This window comes from Penicillium verrucosum, assembly GCF_028828655.1.
Source record: "Penicillium verrucosum strain IBT 35672 chromosome Unknown utg000001l_segment0_segment0, whole genome shotgun sequence".
NCBI lineage: Eukaryota > Fungi > Ascomycota > Eurotiomycetes > Eurotiales > Aspergillaceae > Penicillium > Penicillium verrucosum.
Genome location: NW_026643210.1, coordinates 9,980,589 through 10,000,000, shown reverse-complemented (window position 1 = coordinate 10,000,000; position 19,412 = coordinate 9,980,589). Strand labels below are relative to the sequence as shown.

Sequence of the window (19,412 nt, the reverse complement as noted above, 5' to 3'; positions counted from 1 at the left end):
TCAAGGGGACAATAAGATTACGGTATTGGGGAGTCTAAACTTTATGGCTGGTGTCAATATCCCTTATGTGTATGTATATCATTTGGACGAGATAGAATATCTCTTAAAAGCCCCGTGTCCACTCCTTCCCATGAATTCTGACCAAAAGCATTTGAGATTGTCTCAGTCATTTGGTGCTGTTTTTCCGAATATATCCCGCTCACATCTCCAATTCTACTCTGACACGTTTCTCATCGGCCTCAAATAACCATGTCAAACACAAGAGGCGAAGTCCAGGGTCTACCCTGGCTGATCTGGGTCGTCGTCATTTTCGGCTCCATTTCCTCCACTGGCTTTGGGTTCGATTCAGGCTGGTGGTCTGGCATCATGACTTCTGCTCAATTCACACGCCGCTTTGGGTCATTTGATCACGTATCAAAACAGTGGGCGCTAACATCCCAGCAACAATCTCTGGGCACGGGGTTGGGCTACCTTGGAATCATCTTGGGTCTTTTCTGCGGAGCGCCGTTGACCACGCGCCTGGGAAGGAAGAAGACTTTATGGATCCAAAGTTTCGTTGCAATTTTGGGCATTATCATCGAAGCGACTACAAAGAGCAGTTACGTCCAGTTTATCATCGGCAAAGTCGTGGTCTTCTTTAGCTGTGGTATCGCCACAAGTGTCATCCCGACCTACCAAGGAGAGTGTGCGCCACAGGGCCTCCGTGGGCTCATGTCTGGCGCTTATAACGCTTTCCTGATGATCGGAGGATTCGCCTCGACGTTAATTGTCTATCTTTGTCGGCACATCTCGAGTGACTGGTCCTGGCGGATTGTTATCGTCGCACAGGTGGTCATTCCTTTCATAAGCTGGATCAGCTTGCCCTTCTTGCCCGAGTCTCCGCACTGGTTGATCTCACAGGGACGATTGGAGGATGCAACGGTCGTGATTCGTCGACTTAGAGGACCGGACTTTCCTGCCGAGAGCGAAGTGGCTCTGATTCAGCAGGAATTACTCAAACAGCGCGAGCGCAACGCGAAAGCCACTTGGGTGAGCTGTGTTGAAGATCCAGTCAATCGGCGACGTACTTTCATCGCAGTTGGCACTCAGATCCTTCAACAAGCACAAGGCATTTCATTCGTCGCCAACTATCAGGCTGTCTTCCTACAGCGGATCGGATTCAAAGAAGTCCTTTTGATGTCGGTTGTGGTATATATTATCGGTATTGTGGCAAATTTAGTAGGAATGTCGCTGACCGACAAACTCGGTCGACGTGTTGTGATGTTGTGGTCTGCCACGCTACTTGGAGCCTGCATGTTGATTATTGGTGGGCTGACAGCAAAGGGCTCGAGCAATATGACCTATCCCCTTCAAATCGCTTCCACTGTCATGTTCGTCTTATGGTTCTTCGTCTTCCAGATCTCCTGGGGCCCGTTGGCGTGGGTGATCACAGCCGAGGTGCCCGCTTCGCAGGTCCGAGAAAAGATGGTCGCGTTAAGTGGAGTCTCCGCCTACCTGACAGGCTTGGTTATCGTCTTCGTTGATCCGTACACACAGGCAGCCATTGGAGGTAGCGTGGCTTTTATCTATGGTGCTTTCTCGATTGTATCTGTGATATTTGTGTGGTTTTTCGTGCCAGAATTGCGGCAGTGCTCCTTGGAGCAAATCGATGAAATGTTCCGAGAGCGGCTTCCGACGAGGGCATTCAAGACTCATGTTTGTCGGATTCCTGCGGATGCAGCATCTGAGAAACCTCATCAGCCTCAGTGCACCGAGGCTGTTGCTTGATCATTATTAAAATCTAAATTGGATATTATAGATCAAAACTAAAACATATTTTAACAGAGATCCTACGGAGTTGCGATTGAAGAAACAACACGGTAGGATTTGTCTGAGAGCTGATGGACGGAGAGGAGAAAGAGAAGGAGAGAGATGTCCCATAGGGTCTTGGTGCCTCAGGCATACATTTAGCTACCTTAGGCACCAATACACCCAACATATTTTGATAGGAAATATCATTGCACTACGCTTCCAGACGAGTTTCAGCTTTTTTTTTTTTTTTTTTTTGGGAAAGGTCATTGAGGTCCCGAACACAAACTTTGGTATCAAATCGCTGTCTTACTGGGGATAATACTAGTAATAAGAATTTCGTTCGAGTTTCTATTGACTGGGAGCAATTCATGTTATAATATTTTCTAGAGCGTTGTGGTGTTGTACAAGCCTTTCTCTTCAGCCAAAGCACCTAAAGCTTAGCCTCTCTATTCTCATTCAACTTTGCTGGGAGAAGTCTTCTCAAAATCTTTCCAGTCGGAGTCTTTGGGAGGGTTTGCAAATGGAGGACACCACCTCTGAGCTTTTTATATCCCGCAACCTGCCCATTTATCCAATCCTTGATCTCGTCAAGGACCTTCTGCTTCTCAGGCCTCGCCAGCTCCACTGTTCGTGGTGAGAGGCTAACATAGGCAAGTGGCACTTCAGTCGCTTGCGAGTCATCATAAATTGCACAAACTGCGGCGTCAGTAACTTCGGGGTGGCGTAGAAGAATGTCTTCCAGTTCTGAAGGGGCGATTTGGAGTCTGATGAATGTAACGATTAGCCATCGGAGATTGAGTCAAAGATTGAAGATCTCCCAACAAACCCTTTGTATTTGATCATCTAATTGGTATTGGTCAGTTCTTCAATTGCCTTGTATGGAGCCGTGACAAGAAATAAAACGTACCTCTTTTAAACGATCGGTGACCCAAAAGTTCTGATTCTTATCCATCCTCAAGATATCTCCCGATCGGATCCATCCGTCCGTGAAGGTTTTGTCCGTTGCCACAGGGTCGTTAACATAACCCCTAGAGACGTCTTTAGTGAAATGTATCTTAAAAGCCAGATCTGCGCGTGAGAGCAGGTCGCATCTTCTTACATCATGACCAATGGCCCACGTAGCCACAACTCTCCCTCGTCGCCGAGAGGGACGTCCTTGTGTGTCTTGGGGTCGACCAATCGACCTTCCCTATCATGACATTAACAGTGATCATATCAACCCGGGAGAGCAGGAGATGGAACATACATGCCAGCGAAAAGCTTGCCAACGCATCCGAACGCCTCCTCGTCTTCGTCGATTTGATGCATCACACCTCCCGTGCATTCAGTCAACCCGTAACCTTTGCTTGAATTTCAGTAAGGTGTCATCAAGAATGGGACCCGTCGCACTAACCTTGAACAACACTCGTACGGGGAAGGCGTTCTTTGAGCAAAAGTTGAACAGATTTCTGGAAAAGGCATACAGTTAGCATTTCATGTTTTCGTATTTTTTCGCAATTTTTCGGTAATGTCCATCGGCCAGCGTACTTTCAAAGGTGCCGCAGAAATGACAATTCTTTCCAACGATGCCAAGTCATACTTTTGAGCAACAGGCGATGTTGCAAGAAGAAGCGCTACAGGAGGCACAAGATGGAGATCGGTAACTTTCATCTCGCTCGACATCTGACAGAATGTCTCGAGGTCAAAGGCAGGGAGACTGCAATAGGACCCTCCAGCCCACATGCCAGACATCACCACTAGAGAGAGTCCATAGCAATGGCAATCTGGGGATAAAAGTATTAACAAGGCCATAAGTCGAAAAGTTTGGAGCAATTAACTTACACGGTGCAAAGAAGACCTCGCGGACCCTTGAGTTGACCCGAATTGGCATAGTGGCCCGCATGATAAGGGAGTTCATCACGAGATTATAATGGGAAAGCTGTACACCTTTCACCTTCCCAGTTGTACCTGAGGAAAAGCAGATTGTGCTTGCCACATCCTTGGAATTTTTTCCTTCGAGGTCATAGGGCGGGATACTCTCTTCAGCTGTTCTGCCGATGATATCGTCCGGAAACTAGAATATCAACTCCTGAAAATCATGTGCCCCGGAGATGGTACTACATACTTGAGGTAGATCCCCTACTTTGCAACGGATGGTCCCGATCTTGATACTTGTATCTGGCAAAGAAGCAAGCGCCAACTGGACCGTGCTAAGCTTCTCCTCGATAGTGACGATATGCGTTGGCTTGGTGATATTGATGACATGCGAAATATCATCCTGTGTTGCGGATGTATTGAGAGGCCTGGTAGTCTAATTAGTGGGATTACTTGAGACCTCTCATTGAGAGAACTCACGCGAAAATAGCACCAGTCCACCATGTCGCATGAGCGAGGAGGACGAAGGCATTCTACATTCCCAATTAAATTAGAAAGCACAGGGAAGAGATTCACCGGATGCCTCCCACCGAATTGTTGACCAATGCTAGCAAGGTATCACCTGGCTGTAGCCCCAATTTCGTCTGCAAGCCCCAGGCAGCCCGCCCAGCCTGGTCGCGAAGGGAGCCATAGGTAATGGCCTCCTTGGAGAAAGTTTCCACATGGACAATCTTTGATCCGGATACTTCGTCGGGATTGTATTGTGTCATAAACTGTGGGATTGACAGATTGGTCAGATCATGAATTGGAATTACTGGTGACTTGTAAAAGGCCATGATGAAGGATACTAGGATATGTGAGCTGTTGGCAAAGCAGGTTCAAACATCTCACGGAAAAATTAGAAACGATGGATGGATGGTCTGTTTGGCTCCGTTAGGTGACTAAGAGCGTTCTAGCCATTCTAAACCACAACAATTTTAACTAGTTAGTTGACTAGTTTGCGAGAGAATTGGGGGCGATTGAGGACATGATACACGCTAGGACTTAAGTAGTGCATGGCCCGGCCGTTTGACCCGTTTTATCCCGTTTGGCCCGTTGCTCCCCCCTTGCTCCCCCTTTTGTTTTCCTTTTGTTTTCCTTTTGGCCCCCATGTCATCTTACACTTGCAGACTGTTTGAAATTAAATGCGACAGGGATAGGAATCCTTCTGAGCAAGAAATGTGGATGTCCATTTGAAAATTTGCCGAACTTAAGCAGCTAACACAAGTTAGCGGTAAATAGCGGGAATAGTCGTCCTCGATCGAATCCTTTTCCGCTTTGATTGACATTGTTCTTCGACCTTTTGAAGTACCGAATCGAATTTTATTACGTCTAATTATATATGTTAGCGTAACAATCCATGCATGTTGCATGTGGGATGATAGTCCATTTACTCCGTACTGTGCGATCCTTCTACCCCAGGGTCGACCCGAAAGTAGGATTAACACAATGCTCTACTTCTCTTCATGTATAGCTTCAGTTCCTTTCCAAATTGATGAAGTCTGATTCACTCTGTATCTCATAAACTCAGAGTGTTCTTGCTGAGTCGTTCATACCGTGACTCGACTCCCAGTCACCGCACAATGCGATGTTTTCGGCTTTGGGCTGCGTTACTATCTCTTGTGGCACCTTTGCTGGCTGGTCTCTCATACGCTGAAACGCAGTCCCTACCATCATGCGCTGTGAGATAAGGGCAAAATCCAATCACTCAGTGAAAATCTAACATCCTTTTCAGCAATTCTGCATTGCCGACCTTCTTCCCAAATCGTCTTGCGTTTCCACTAACCAGACATGTATTTGCACGAATGCCCCTCTCAACAAGGAATTGACCGCTTGCGTGTCGGCAAATTGCACCCTCAAAGAATCTCTCAGTGCGTGTGAGACGGAGCGTATTCTACTTTCACCATGCTAATGAATCACATAGCTGCTGTCAACATAACTGATACAACATGCGGATTGCCCATTCGAGACCAGACTTCCCTAAGTATCCTCGTGCCGGCGGTAGGCATGAGCATCTTCATTGTCCTCATTATTCTGAGAATGATCACCCGCCTCGTGGTCGCCAAGTTGGAAGTAGGGTTAGATGACTGGGCAACAATTCTCCTTGGGGTAAGTCCATATATGTCTTCCACAGATATCATTGAGAACTTCCAGCTAAATTTATCGCAGTGTCTCGCAGTGCCTGTTAATACGGATTCAATATTGCGTGAGTGGCATTGATGAATCCCCTCTCCTTTCCATAAGTTACAAAGTTGCTAAGAATGGCTTTAGTTGGCAAGGCAGGTCTGGGTAGAGATATCTGGACGCTGAAATTCGACAATATCACTCGAATCCTCTACGTAAGATTTGGCCAGTTTACGCATACTTTCACACGCTAACATCCTTGAAAAAGCTGTTCTATATCCAAGAGCTCCTCTACATTACATGTGTCTCGCTCGTCAAGATCGGCTTCCTCTTATTCTACTTACGAATCTTCCCTACCGACCGCATACGTCGCATTATTAAAATATCCTGCATTGTGACAGTTTGCTATTGGCTGGGCTTCCTATTTGCTTTCGCATTTCAATGTTCGCCGGTTAGGTATAACTGGACTATGTGGGATGGAGAACATCAAGGTACATGCGTGAACACAAATGCGATGGTCGTCACCGCTGCCGCATTGAATATTGTCTTGGACGTATGGATCATCGCCCTACCTATTCCGAAGGTACTGAAGCTACAAGCATCAATCACCACAAAGATTCAAGTTCTCTTGATGTTTTCCATTGGGTTCCTGTGAGTCAGATCTCCATTCCCAACAGATCGACACTTCAGTATGAAACAGTAAACTGACTAATCCGTCTTGCTCGAATAGAATTACTGGGGTCGGTATCTATCGCGCCGTAATGCTGAAGCTATTTGCCACCAGCACAAATCCCACATGTAAGACCCCCTTCCGATGATTGAACCTAACGGGCAACAACTAATGGCATTCTACTCCAGGGGACAATGCTCCAGGTGGCTACTGGTCTGTGATCGAAATCGATGTTGGCATTTTCTGTCTATGCATGCCGGCCTTGCGATCGTTGCTTGGTCGTCTATTCCCATCTATCTTCGGCACAACAAAGGGAGCTAGCCGTGTGGGACAAAGCAGTAACCAGAAAAGAGTACAGACTGCTGGTACTAGTAGCGGTCCAAACACAAGCTTCGTCCAATTGATAGAGATGGATGACATGGATAAAGTGGAAAGCCACTCCCATAACTAGTTTACCTACTATGAAATTTACACAAAAGCATGATGCTCCAATTTTATTCATGCACATATAAATGTCTGTATATGTGGGTTCTCGTGTATTAGGGGTAATAGAAACACTCCTGTCGAGCAGTGAGAGAACCCCCGCCTCAAAATTCGCGCAAAGATTCCCTTTTGGCTTCTGGCGCTCTAAGGCGCAAGTTTCTGAAAGTTCTCCAAGAATTAATGGATCGAAATACCAATTTGCCGCGCGTTCAAGATAGTCTGCGTTACTGAGCAACCCTCCTGATGATGAATTCAGTTGCCCGATGTAGCTCGCTCTAAATATATGCTGGTATGCGGGAGTGCTATCAGGCCTGCCGACAGTTAGATGGATGGATGGATGATTTCATTTACGCTGACCCCTCGCTTTTGGGCGATATGCAGCCTTCCAATATGATGTAAAAACATGATTGTTTCCACAATATTGTTCCGAAATTCCTACTGTGAACATTGAATCTCACCGGCGAAGACCCGTCTAGTTCTACTCTGGCCTGTGAAAAGGTTTGTGATACTCCATTATCCCGTGTGATAGCGTCCCCCGACAGAGACGTGGGAGATTTCTAGGGTGGCCGGCGCTGGGATTCGAACCCGAGAACCCCAGAAGATGCGGAGGGATGCGAGGGTCCCTTTTTTTATAAGAAAAAGGAGTGGGGCCGGTTACTATCAACGAACTCCTTATAGAGGCTAATCTCTTCTAGGTATAGTCAAGTGGATTAGTATTACTCACTGATTGGACACTCAGCAACACGAAGTAATCAGCGAGCACCCAATAAGCATTCCTCACTGAGCATTAGTCATTCTGCACGTGACTGAACTGAGCATGATCACTGACCCGGGGTCTAAGCCCGTGCTGATATCTACCCAGTGAGCCTGAGCTTGAGCACCCTCATAAAAGCGGCGGCAGCTCAAATACGAAAGCCCCGCCAGGGAAAATCGGTACGTATAGGTACATACAGTGACTGTTCAAAAGTGTTAACACCCCTGCCCCACACCACTGTGATTATATAATATTCTGCCGGTCAGAAGATTTTCTTTAAAACCATTGTAAATCAAAATCTCTGGCTGTTAATGATTGTTTACAAAAGGCTAGATATCATTTTAGGACAATAGACCAAAATATCCAGATATATGACATGAACTCAAGAGAGTTGAGGTTCACCAGTTCATTTCATATAGGCGGTATAGGCGATAAGGGAAGGCGGTATATGGGTGGGGCTAAAGGGAGTGTTAAAACTTATGAACAAGTCACTGTATATAAAAAGGTAATATATAAAGAGGTAATATAGATATAAAAAAAAGAGATTAATACTCTCATAATGCCCGAAACTCGAAAAAAACAAAACAAAAACAAAAAAAAAAAAAAAAAACGCTCTCTTTGCTCTCTTTGCTGCTTTAGCCAAAGCGACTCCCCATCCGTACTGAAAAGACGGGTTTTTGAATCTTAGATTCAGATCTGCATTCTGACCACACACACAACCCACTCACTCCTCCCATAGTCATCTAATTGCAAAATAAAATAAATATCCCGACAGCATGGCCAGTTTACTGCTGCTGAGCTTGCTGAGCCTGGAGGTAGTTGTATGCGCCGTATGCGACAGCGCCACCGATGAGGATGATGGCGTAGAGGCCGACGCCGAAGCCAGAGGTGGAGGAAGAAGACGAGTTGTCTGAGCTGGTGGATGCCTTAGCCTTGGGGACGGGGTCGCCGGGCTATTTTTGATAGATTGTCAGTACGAACTAGTGCATGTGATTTTGTGGGGTTGGGGGGGAGGTGCCGAGGGTAGGTAGGGGGACACCTCGAGTGTGGGGAAAAAGGTGTTATCTGTAGGAGGGATGTTGGGAATGTGTTGGGGTGGGGTGCGTACCATGCGCTTCACGTCGCCGACGAACATGCCGTCGTCGAGGAGGGCGCGCGCTTCATCGCTGTGGCCGACGTCGTCGAAGGCTTCGGTGCAGTCTTGGCCGGCGAGATCGAGGAGGACTTCCTCACCACCGCTGTTGGATTGGTTAGCTTGTTGGTTGGTAGGTTTAATCTGGGGTTGGTTAAGGAATGCGAGAGGAGTGAAGATAATAGGTTGAGGTGGCCTTTTTTTTCTTCTTATTTTTGTTTTTGTTTTTGTTTTCCCTCTTTATATTCTCGCTCTTGTTCTTTCGCTTCGGGTATTGGGAGTTCTAGATTCGAGGGCAGTGGGTAGATATGGAGACAACGTACGGGTGCTCATTGGCGAATGTGGTGCAATCGTAGACCTTGTCGTTGATGATCAGGTAGAGATCCTTCTTGTTATTGTGCTCGGAGACCTCCTGCAAGGTGAGTTCCTTGACTTCAGACATGGTGAATGTAGATATCTGAACCAGATTGGGCGTCAGTGGACAGGGTTTTGTAAAGACTGCAAGTGAAGGAGGGGATGTGTTGAGTGGAGTTGGAGGAGAAAACAGCTCGGAGAAATGTTGGGAGATAGGAAGAACGACATACCGGGTATTTCGGGGGGAAATAATGGGGCCAAAAAGCAGCTCGAATATTGGAAAAGAAGGAAAAGAGTAGCAAAGAGAGGAGGAGAGAGAGAAGAGAGAGAAGAGGAGAGGAAGAGAGGAAGAGAGACAGATGTGCCAAAAAAGAACAAGAAGAAAAAGAAACCCCCAAAATGTACCTGGTACGTGCGGCTGGGCGGTCTCTTCTTGTGGAGCCCAGGTACCGGGGACTTTTGATGCCGCGAATTACACCCGGCTTATAAGAGAGGGGGAATTAGGGAAAGGGAAATTTTTAATTGGATAGTTTATCTTCTAGGACTTTCTATTTCAACTTTTGTCACTTTATGTCTAACTAATTGAATCTGATACGCTCTAGGTACACACACGGTGGATGTTGTGTTAGATAGGATCTGGGAGGGGTGACGAATCAGGGGCTGCTTATTCGAGTCCATATGAAGAAAGGGAGATCTGGCCTGGATGGTGTGCATTATCTCGGAAAGGACTTGAAGACTTGGATTCTAGAGTATATGGTATATAGTATAATATAGTATAGTATAGTAGTACATCTATAAACACAACTGCCTGGCCACTCTGCCTGGTTAACCGTAACCTCGGGGATCAATCCTCGGGTAACACCGTCGGTATCCGCTTTCCGCTGGCGGAATCAAGAGAATTAAGAGTAATGATATACATAATGTTGTAGTTAGTAGTATCGTAGTAAGTAAAGTAGAGTAAAATACTAAATTCTAAGACTGTGTATAAAATATCCATAATACTATGTGCATAATAATATACACCTCCCTCCCCCAAAAAAAAAGACCTCTATCCAATCGTTGATCATGACAATGTGCTAGAAATCAAAACGCTCATTTCGCTGGAACTCGTTCATAAAACACAATATACGCCTGCTCGTTCTGTAACCGCTCCCGCGCCCGAAGTTCCCGCGGATTGAAGTCCGTGGCTCGATCGTCATCGAATTTCCGCCAGCACTGCCGCTCGGCATCGCGAACTAATGAGATGTAGTGTCCGCTGCCCATGGAAGACCCGAGATGCCGTAGCACTGCAAAGGCATCATAAGTAAACGGCGGGACCGTGGCCCCGGTCGTGGGCGGCATACCGGGCTCCGGAGGGGGAGGAGAAGGGTAAGCAATCACAAAATCGTCCATGCGTAGGCCGTGAAGCGGAAATTCGATTGGGGTGTGGATCTTCCGTGCACTTTGGGTCTTGGATGCAGAAAAGCGCTTGAAGTGGATAACGAGAATCTGGGGCGCTCGCGTGATGATGATCTGCTTGGTTGCCATTCGCTTGCATTTGCAGTGTGGGCACTTCCAGACCTCGTCACCGCTCAGCATCTCCTCCTGGCAGTAGCTACGGAGACACTGGTAGATATCACCGGCACCGGTTGGTGGGATCTCAACACTGATACTGTAGAAGGCCTCGTAGGTAGTGGATGTTTGCCGGCAGGTCGTGCAGCGCAGTCTACTGGCATGTTGTCCTGCGAATAGTGACGAGATAAAAGACTCTTCTCGGTGGCAGTATCGGTCCCATTCAATTCGAGAAACTTTAGTCATCGGCATTCGCTCTCGTTGCATCTCCTCCGAAAAGGTCAAAGGTCGAAGCGGCGTTCGCTGCCAGTTGATATTGAGATCCTCGTGGAGGCAATCGACCACAAAATCAAAGAACTCTTTGGCATCTTGCTGCCGGTCGATGGCCCATTCTCGATTCAAGCGTCCACAGAAGTTCCGGAACGAGGTCGGCATGATAACCTCGACATCATTCTTCCATAGTGACCGGGTCAGGTTCGCATAAAGTCCCGGCATAACGCCCTGAGACCCCTTCCAATTCTTTTGTACATAATAGCGGAATCGGTTGTCGATGAAGAACCTACTCAGTGGAATCGTTGCGCTGAGGCATTGGATGGTGGAATTCATGTAGCACGTCACACCGAAATTGGTCAATCCAGTCCGCGGGATTTTGAGGCGATCTAGGCGGGAGCTTGGAGCGTACAGAGCTGTTCGACTCGCCGAATTCTGTCGGTGCAAATGGGGTTGGATTTGCCGTCCATCCGAGACACCGCTATAACTGGGACGAGGCAGAGCAGGGGGTGGTCGAGAGGGGGCCACCGACATGTGTGCGGCATAATTCGGAGTAGCGGCAAGGGGAGGGCGGGTATCCGCGTGTGTCATGGACTGTTGAACATCATGCGGTTCAGGGAAACGACGCAAGAAAGCCTCATATGTGTGGACAAATGGAGTGGAAGGCTCTGGTCCCGTCTCCTCGGGTTCTTCTGTTAGTGAGTCTTCCTTGGCATGGGCGGTCGTGTCGATCTCCTCGACTTTAGATTTCTCCATCCACTCGGACAACTCTTTCGAATTCAAAGGAGTGAACTCGCGCAGTCGTCTCTTCCGAATTTCAAGGCTTGAATTCGCACTAGCCATGGTAGGCACTCTCCCGAGGGGCCGACCAGGTCGAAGCACGGGCTTTCTGGCCTGCAGAGAACTCATGACAGCAGCAGTTGAGGAGGTTGCAAGGGATTGTTGCCCTAAAAGATCGACCCAGGCATCCAATCCACCCACCAGGAGAGCCGGAGGCCGCCCGGCCTTTAACGGTTTATATGCGTTGAACTCGTAAAGAGTATCATGGAGAGCCCTCAAATGGGGTGCCGATGTCCCCACCGGCGAGCCAGCGAGATAGCTGACAGAGTCGGCGCTTTGATCATAGTACACCACAAGGTCATACTCGTTCCGTTTCTCAAATAAGGCTTGCTCATGCTCCGGTGAAACAACGAGTCGCTCCTCTAGTTCTTCCGCTGACACGTTCTCTTTCAGAACCACAGGTTCTATACAAATGATGGATTTTGCATATACGTGACCATTATCATACTGCTCTCGGGCCCGAACATCGATCAGCAGCACATTGAATTTCCGCAGATTTTCCAGGAGACTCTGTGCAGTTATGGTTGTACTGTACGGTAAATCGGGAGAGTTGCTTCGCGTCTCTCGCGCCGAGTTCAAGCCATTGGGTGTCAGAGATCTATACGGATTCTCATCAAAGCCTCCCCGGGTTGGACTGACACGTGGTGAGTTGCTAAATTGTGAGTATCTTGGATTGCCTGAGCGCGTGCTCTCCGTTGACCTTCTCGGTGGGTTGGATGTGGGCTTTGATGGCACGGTGAAGACAGGGCTATAGGCCGGGTCCGGAGCACGTGGTAACGACGTATTAAGGGGAAGCTTCGGTGGAATGGTCGGAACATTGGATGAAGATCCCATGACGCGAGGTCCCAACGGACGTCTTGGCGGCGGGGAGCTGTGTGTCCCAAGGGGTACATTCGACGGATGAAGTGGGGTCTGGCCTGCAGATCCTACAATTGGGCTTCCCGGACCAGCAGTACTTGCTCCCAACCCATGCTGGTTGGAAGGCGGAGACGCCTTAAGTTTGGCAAAACGTTGCGCAAGCGTATCGTCTGGAGGACTGGAGAATCGTTGTGGACGTGCCTCTGTCTCAGGCATTCTCTGATACTCAGTCGGGCTTGGCATTCTAGCTAAGTTTGTTCCAGACTCTCGATTCTCACGGCCCCGTGGCATGATAGAAATTTGTTCTGGGGATCTGGATGTGAAGATACCGTTTGGCTGCATGCCACTGACCAAATTATCCTCGATGATGTCGCGCTTAATCGCATCCATAGTGCCTTGTTTGGACCGCACTGCTTTCACTAGGTCGGCGAACTCCTTGTACCAATCAGGGCGTTGGCTGACGGTTCGATAGTCTGGATGATGGGGAATAAGATTGATGGTAATTTCAGAGGCACGAAGGTACTGGACGTAGGCTTTGTCGTTGTAGTCGTCATCTGCGAGGTTCCTGGCCCTTTCGATTGCATCGGCGGCCGTTGACAAGAGAATGCTAAGCTACGATCCTTGTTAGAAGGAATAATTGGTACAATTTTCAGCAAGTGCAGAATATACCGGTGTAGTGTCATTAACATTCAATGCAGCAGCCTGGTCTTGCAGGTCTTTAATATTGGGGAACCGAGGTCGCCGCGGTGGGATGAGAGGGGTCTTGCCCTTGGCATATGAATTCGGTTTGTTGACTTGTCCACTGGGATTCATGTCGTCCCCCACCGAGTATGGATGCCGGCCGTCCTTCCACGGTGGTATTTTTGGGGGAGATGGCAAAGTCGCCGCATTGGAGGACATGGTAGATCCAGGCAGCGACAAGCGGACTTAGCGCATGGTTATGTCCAAGACCAGGGTGGGAAAAAGAAAGTAGACCAAACCGGTGGCGTAACCAATCCGCCCAAGAGTTGATTAAGTCCAAGTAACAAACACAAATAACGAAAGACAGACCAGAGTAAAGAGGACAGATCCAGGGACACAATGCGGGATGCCTCTGGGGTAATCAGATGACAGTACTTCACCGCCCTCAACCTATGACGCCAGGGGCTTAGTCACTATTATTGAGGTGCCTGGAAGCTCCTCCTCCAACTTAACAGCCTGATCTTCATATTTGCTGCATTTAAGTGTCTTGGCTTTCTGCAACACTATTGTGATCTGTTTCCCTTCAATATTACACGCGCTTCGGGTGTTAAGCCTTCACCATGGCAGGCTGGTTCTCTTCAACCTCGCCGCTCGATGAGCAAATCGAGCGGGCGACAGCTTCCTCCTTGTGAGTTTTGATTGCCGTGTTATTATCATGCCCATATGTACCGGGGCTACCTACCCGGGTTATCTGAAATGAATGATTATGTGGCTAACCCACTTTCAGGGAAGACATTGCGCTCAACCTGGAGATATCAGATATGGTTCGATCAAAGAGTGTTCAGCCCAAGGATGGAATGAGGTCTTTGAAACGGCGACTCGAGAATAGGAATCCCAACATTCAGCTGGCGACACTGAAGGTGAAACATTCCTCCCTGGTTGATGATAGGTCTGGAACACGCGCTGATAAGCCTGCCCCTCCAGTTAACGGATACGTGTGTCAAAAACGGAGGCACCCATTTCCTGGCCGAGATCGCGTCTCGAGAATTCATGGATAACCTTGTCTCATTGCTGAAATCCGAAGGCGCTCCCCTTAATGGCGAGGTCCAGGGGAAAATACTAGAACTTATTCAGAACTGGGCTATGGCTGCACAGGGCCGGATGGATTTGACGTATTTGGGTGAGACATATCGCAAATTGCAGAGCGAAGGATACCGGTTTCCACCAAAGACAGAAGTGAGCGGTAGTATGCTGGAGAGTAGCGCAGTGAGTGTGTCTTAAATCCCTCGATCTGAAGCAGAAGCTAATTTGTGAATCTGTCTCAGCCTCCAGAGTGGATCGACTCTGAAGTCTGCATGCGATGTCGGACTGCCTTCAGCTTCATGAATCGCAAACACCATTGCCGTAACTGCGGCAACGTTTTTGACGCGCAGTGTTCAAGCAAGACCATTCCTTTACCGCATCTTGGAATTCTGCAACCGGTCAGAGTAGATGATGGGTGTCATGCCAAACTGACCTCGAGGTCATTTGCGCCACCGGGGATTTCAGATCGATCTGCGTTCAAAAACAACTCCATTAGCAAATCTAACACGATGGAACCTCGTTCTGGTAAAGCGGATACGGGATTTGATGAGGATTTGCGTCGAGCGTTGCAAATGAGTCTCGATGAAGCCGAGGGTAGAGGCTCTTCGGGGTTTGTACCGCAGACAGGCAACGCCCCAGAACCTGCGAAACCTGCCCCGGCGCTGGAGAGTGTGGATGAGGAAGATGCGGATCTCAAGGCTGCGATTGAAGCATCCCTGCGTGATATGGAACAACACAAGCAAAACCATGCGGCCGCATTGAAGAACGTGCCCAATCCAAGTTCTATCTTGCGCGATTCCTCTAGCACGCCCACTCCATTGCCTAAAAATCCATACGAACTAACCCCTGTTGAAACCGAGAATATTCATCTCTTCTCTACACTGGTTGATCGGCTCCAACATCAGCCGCCGGGCACAATTCTTAGAGAGCCGCAGATTCAGGAACTATATGAGAGTATCGGTTCGCTTCGACCGAAGCTGGCTCGAAGCTATGGAGAGACCATGAGTAAGCATGGTGAGTTCAGCGCCTTACCATCTTTATGTGTAGAACCGCAAGCTAATCGCCACAGATACATTATTGGATCTTCATTCCAAGCTCTCTACGGTTGTACGTTACTATGATCGGATGCTGGAAGAGCGTCTGACCAATGCCTATCCCCAACACACCCTTGGGCATGGAGCTGTCCCTGGGACGGCGCCCTACCCAAATCTTCAGCCATCATTCCCTGCTCATGCTCCCGATGTCCAGAGCGGAGCCGAGAATTTCTATTATGGCACCCAAATGGACAGCGCTCGCCCACCTACTACCATGTATGCATCGCATCATGTGAACAACGATGGCTATCGAGGTCCACCTAGCGCCTTCCAGAATCCCGCCTACACATCACAAACTCAACACGGAGCTCCCACGAATGAGTCTCACGGTCACACCTGGGGTGTAAATACCCATCCGACCCTTGGATCACCTTCACCTAATAACGCCATTCCAACTAACTATACCAATGCCCCAGCACCAAGTGCTCCGGCTCAATATTACGCGGGACCACACGACCAAGACTCGGCCAAGCCACCCGGCACAGAGCACCCATACCAACCGTCGCCCGTTATGCACCAGGACTCTCAGTATCAGGCCAGTGCACCTCCCAGCGGTCCTACCCCCGTGCCCGATCAACACGCATCTGCCGGGTATGCACAATCGTCAGGCTATTCGGCGCCGCCTATTGCGCTAGCACTTCATCGGCAGGAAACGGGCCCTTCTCAATCTTACTATTACTCGCCACAGTCTCAACATCAACACCCCCTAAACGCTGTTCCATCTGCCTATCCTTCAACTCCTGCTGGACAACCGGGATCGTATGCACAGGAGACTTCGCAGCCGCCTTATCAGCAACAAGCACGGCCAGTGGAGGAAAACCTGATTGAGCTATAGCGTAATTACATTTATTTTCGGCGTTATTTATGGCTTTATATTTGTTTGTTTTCTTCGCCCAATGATACCTAAGACTTCTAGCAGATTGAATGTGTAGCTTGAAGTGGGTGAATAAAGAGATCTCATGGATGTATACACGAAAGGACATTGCCTATGTATACTGCCAATAGTTATCTCCAATATCATTCAGGGCTCTTTAGGTGCACTCTCAAGGGTGATTTTCTTTTCTTTTCTAAAAAAAGAAACAACACTATTGTCACTACGTAGATGGAGCAGGATTGTTCCATTTATAACCTTTTTGGCGCAGAGTCGTCTGCCTGAGGCATTCCACAATACCCATTACCCGCTCCTTAATCGCCGAAGACACCCTCTCTCTCTCTCTTCTTCACTTCTCTAATTCGGCCCCCGGATTTCTCTCCTGTTCTTCTTTTCACATTCCATTTGAATTTTCATTCATTTCCAGTGGTGGTTCAAACTGGTGTAACCCGGCTTCCAATATATTGAGTCTCCATTGCTTTTTGCCTGCATGTTCTCTAATCTGCCGTGAGACTCTTGATCAACTTGCCTCGGCCAATCCCCACATTCTATGCTCCGTGAGCACAGCTGATTACCCGCCTGTGGCTCCTCTGGGAGCTTTTCGCTTACCGCCATGCCTACCTCTAACGCCTCAAATATCTCTTCCCCTGTCAAGCGCCCGGGTCTCGGTCGCCGTGCCGTGTCATCCCATGCAGTTGTCACGCGCAGCACCAATCCTAGTGACCTATCATTGTCCCACTCCCAAAAGGCGCTTCTACATCATAAACCTCACCGCGCCCATGTTGTCGGTGCTCGCAATCACCACCGCAACCCCTCCACCAGCAAGAACTTTAACAAACTCCAACGATTTCAACTAGCCCCCGAGACTGCTGGGCGACATCATCAACGCAAGAAGTCGGCCCCCGCAACCCCAATAGCGAGTCCAAAGGAAGGCGGACACGTTCGCTGGGATAACGTTGTGGATGGTCATACAACCGATCCTTCCATGAAGAGAAACTATTCCACTCCTGTATTGCGCCGGAATCCATCAGCCGTTGGGAAGAAAGCGTTGGTGACTGAGCGGCCGGCCCCTGGCACGGCAAAGAAAAAGACGGTCGGATTTGAACTGGGGGATGAAGAAACCGACGAAGCTGAGTGGGAAGATACCACGCAGTCACCCGAAAGTACGAGGCGCAACTCGGTGGCACCATCCAATCCCAGCGCAGATAATAGCAGCGTTCTTGTCGACCACCTTACCTTTGTCAAGCGACCATATCCGCAAATGCCTCGAGCGACCAGTCTCCCCGAGTCGATTACCACCAAGTTCGTCCGACAGCGTACTGAACTAGATGAGAATGAGAATGAGAATGAGAATGATGAGGACGAGGAAGCTGAACAGCAGGACTCGGACGAAGAAGCCGACGGGTCTAGTCAGCACACTGAACAGGGAGACATAGCAACCCGCCTCCTAAGTCCTACACACTCATCCAAAGCGCCCCCTGCCATGTCCTCTATCTCGGCTATGGTGAAGCCAGAAGCCACGAATCTCAATCCCGCATCGCGTAGTAGCGCATCTCTCAACCTGGCTGCTGGCCAGGACAACGCTCGGCGCACATTCTCTACAACCAGCATGACCAGCATGCCAGGCTCTCAACCCCAAGCCACCTCATCCTCCATGGAAGGTGGAGTCTCGAGGTTCATTTTGAACAACAAAAATAGCATGCAGGCATCTTCTCGCACCGATTCAGACCCAAATACCCCCTCGTCGTTCCTCCCGCATTACCACCCACAGACGCCACCTTCTCCGAACACCGCAGCGGCTAAATTGGCCGCGTCTCCTGCGCGGCCGCGTGGTGCTGACCTTCCTTCTCGCACACAACAAAAGCTCTGGCTTCAACGTACTGCCACCCTCAATAACTCCCCTCCTGATAACCATGGAGTGACCACAGCAGCTCCGCCGTCTACAATCGACCCAACTTTTATTGCCGCTAGCCACAGCACGTATGACGCCGGCAGGGGGCTTAATGGCGACGGTCGAACGGGCGGTGCAGGACATGACAGTGAAACCCGTCATATCCGCAAGGCGTATGAGAAAACATCCCTAGAACTGATGGTCGTACGACGTTTCCAGTCTCCCACCGGCCAGAGCTTCGCTCGTCTTCGTCATATTGTCCGAGGCAATAAAGCGCAGCACGGATCAGCTCTCGGCAAACCAGTCAAATCAGCACCTTCGCTGCCCCTTCTGCAGCAAGGTAAAGGACCCAGTCGCCTCAGCTCTGCATCTAAATCTCACTCGCGTAATCCAACCCCCACCGCCTCTGAAGATCCAGCGACAGACAACGAACCTCTCAATACCGTAAAGGCTGCCAAGTCCAACGATCCATCTCATCGCATCCTCTCCACTTCAGCCGAAGCTTCGCGTGACCTGAGTGGTGACAATGAGGAAGGATACCGGATTAATGACAGCGCCATGCTGATCCGCCGGATGTGGGAGAGCCGAGAGGTCGCCATCCACGGCTAATTTATGATTTTTCACCCTTTTATGTTTATGACGGTTAGCTCCATGGTTGTTCGGCGTTCGCATTCAAGGATATTTTTTTTTTTTCTTTTTTTTTTTTTCATTACAGCGATCGTTTCTGGGCATAATTTATCTTGTTCTTTTTGATCTTGCACTGCACTTTTGCTCCATTATGTTGATATGAGTAGCCAATGCCACACATTTACATGGTCATCACAGCTATCTAGGCCCTCTAAGCCCTCTCAGCCCACTATTTCCCGTAGATCCGAATCAAATCAGTTGCCTAAGAGTGGCTCCTGAGGACCATTCCTGCGTCGGCTGCTGTGACATCCGGGGTAGGGTTGGATGGCCTGACCGGATGATCGCCAATCCTGGCCTCCTGATTTGTCCCTACAAACCCCTAGGTAACTATGTGGCCTCATACAGCATATCCCTAGATAGCTATGCGTACTTGATTTCCTCTGCC

General features: G+C 48.9%; 7 protein-coding genes across 7 annotated transcripts; 4 read left to right on the top strand and 3 right to left on the bottom strand.

Annotated features, from left to right (window-relative positions):
• Positions 1-249: 249 nt before the first annotated feature.
• On the top strand, positions 250-1,767 carry N7516_003642 (sugar porter family MFS transporter; the record flags this gene model as incomplete). Its single annotated transcript, XM_057216362.1, has 1 exon — positions 250-1,767. The coding sequence occupies one exon, from the start codon at positions 250-252 to the stop codon at positions 1,765-1,767; it is 1,518 nt and encodes a 505-aa protein (XP_057078245.1).
• Positions 1,768-2,221: 454 nt separating this feature from the next.
• N7516_003641 (AMP dependent CoA ligase) lies at positions 2,222-4,481 on the bottom strand (the record flags this gene model as incomplete). The annotated part of the gene is made up of 11 exons (XM_057216361.1): positions 2,222-2,555; positions 2,618-2,634; positions 2,699-2,819; positions 2,891-2,980; positions 3,038-3,131; positions 3,185-3,239; positions 3,319-3,554; positions 3,613-3,844; positions 3,896-4,073; positions 4,126-4,178; positions 4,236-4,481. 11 exons carry the CDS (start codon positions 4,479-4,481, stop codon positions 2,222-2,224), a joined length of 1,656 nt encoding a protein of 551 aa, XP_057078244.1.
• A 786-nt stretch (positions 4,482-5,267) lies between these two features.
• Positions 5,268-6,929, top strand: N7516_003640 (CFEM domain-containing protein; the record flags this gene model as incomplete). The annotated part of the gene is made up of 8 exons (XM_057216360.1): positions 5,268-5,366; positions 5,420-5,555; positions 5,609-5,793; positions 5,854-5,890; positions 5,956-6,023; positions 6,077-6,459; positions 6,539-6,606; positions 6,667-6,929. The coding sequence occupies 8 exons, from the start codon at positions 5,268-5,270 to the stop codon at positions 6,927-6,929; spliced, it is 1,239 nt and encodes a 412-aa protein (XP_057078243.1).
• A 1,571-nt stretch (positions 6,930-8,500) lies between these two features.
• On the bottom strand, positions 8,501-9,304 carry N7516_003639 (cytochrome b5-like heme/steroid binding domain-containing protein; the record flags this gene model as incomplete). Its single annotated transcript, XM_057216359.1, has 3 exons — positions 9,171-9,304; positions 8,824-8,953; positions 8,501-8,668 (listed from the first exon to the last, which is right to left on the bottom strand). Exons 1-3 carry the CDS (start codon positions 9,287-9,289, stop codon positions 8,501-8,503), a joined length of 417 nt encoding a protein of 138 aa, XP_057078242.1. The 5' UTR covers positions 9,290-9,304.
• Positions 9,305-10,293: 989 nt separating this feature from the next.
• N7516_003638 (putative ubiquitin C-terminal hydrolase) lies at positions 10,294-13,620 on the bottom strand (the record flags this gene model as incomplete). Its single annotated transcript, XM_057216358.1, has 2 exons — positions 10,294-13,332; positions 13,390-13,620. The coding sequence occupies 2 exons, from the start codon at positions 13,618-13,620 to the stop codon at positions 10,294-10,296; spliced, it is 3,270 nt and encodes a 1,089-aa protein (XP_057078241.1).
• A 299-nt stretch (positions 13,621-13,919) lies between these two features.
• On the top strand, positions 13,920-16,413 carry vps27 (ESCRT-0 subunit protein VPS27; the record flags this gene model as incomplete). Its single annotated transcript, XM_057216357.1, has 5 exons — positions 13,920-14,089; positions 14,189-14,321; positions 14,386-14,667; positions 14,727-15,498; positions 15,554-16,413. Exons 1-5 carry the CDS (start codon positions 14,022-14,024, stop codon positions 16,411-16,413), a joined length of 2,115 nt encoding a protein of 704 aa, XP_057078240.1. The 5' UTR covers positions 13,920-14,021.
• Positions 16,414-17,062: 649 nt separating this feature from the next.
• Positions 17,063-18,949, top strand: N7516_003636 (uncharacterized protein; the record flags this gene model as incomplete). The annotated part of the gene is made up of 1 exon (XM_057216356.1): positions 17,063-18,949. The coding sequence occupies one exon, from the start codon at positions 17,063-17,065 to the stop codon at positions 18,947-18,949; it is 1,887 nt and encodes a 628-aa protein (XP_057078239.1).
• Between the last annotated feature and the right edge of the window lie 463 nt (positions 18,950-19,412).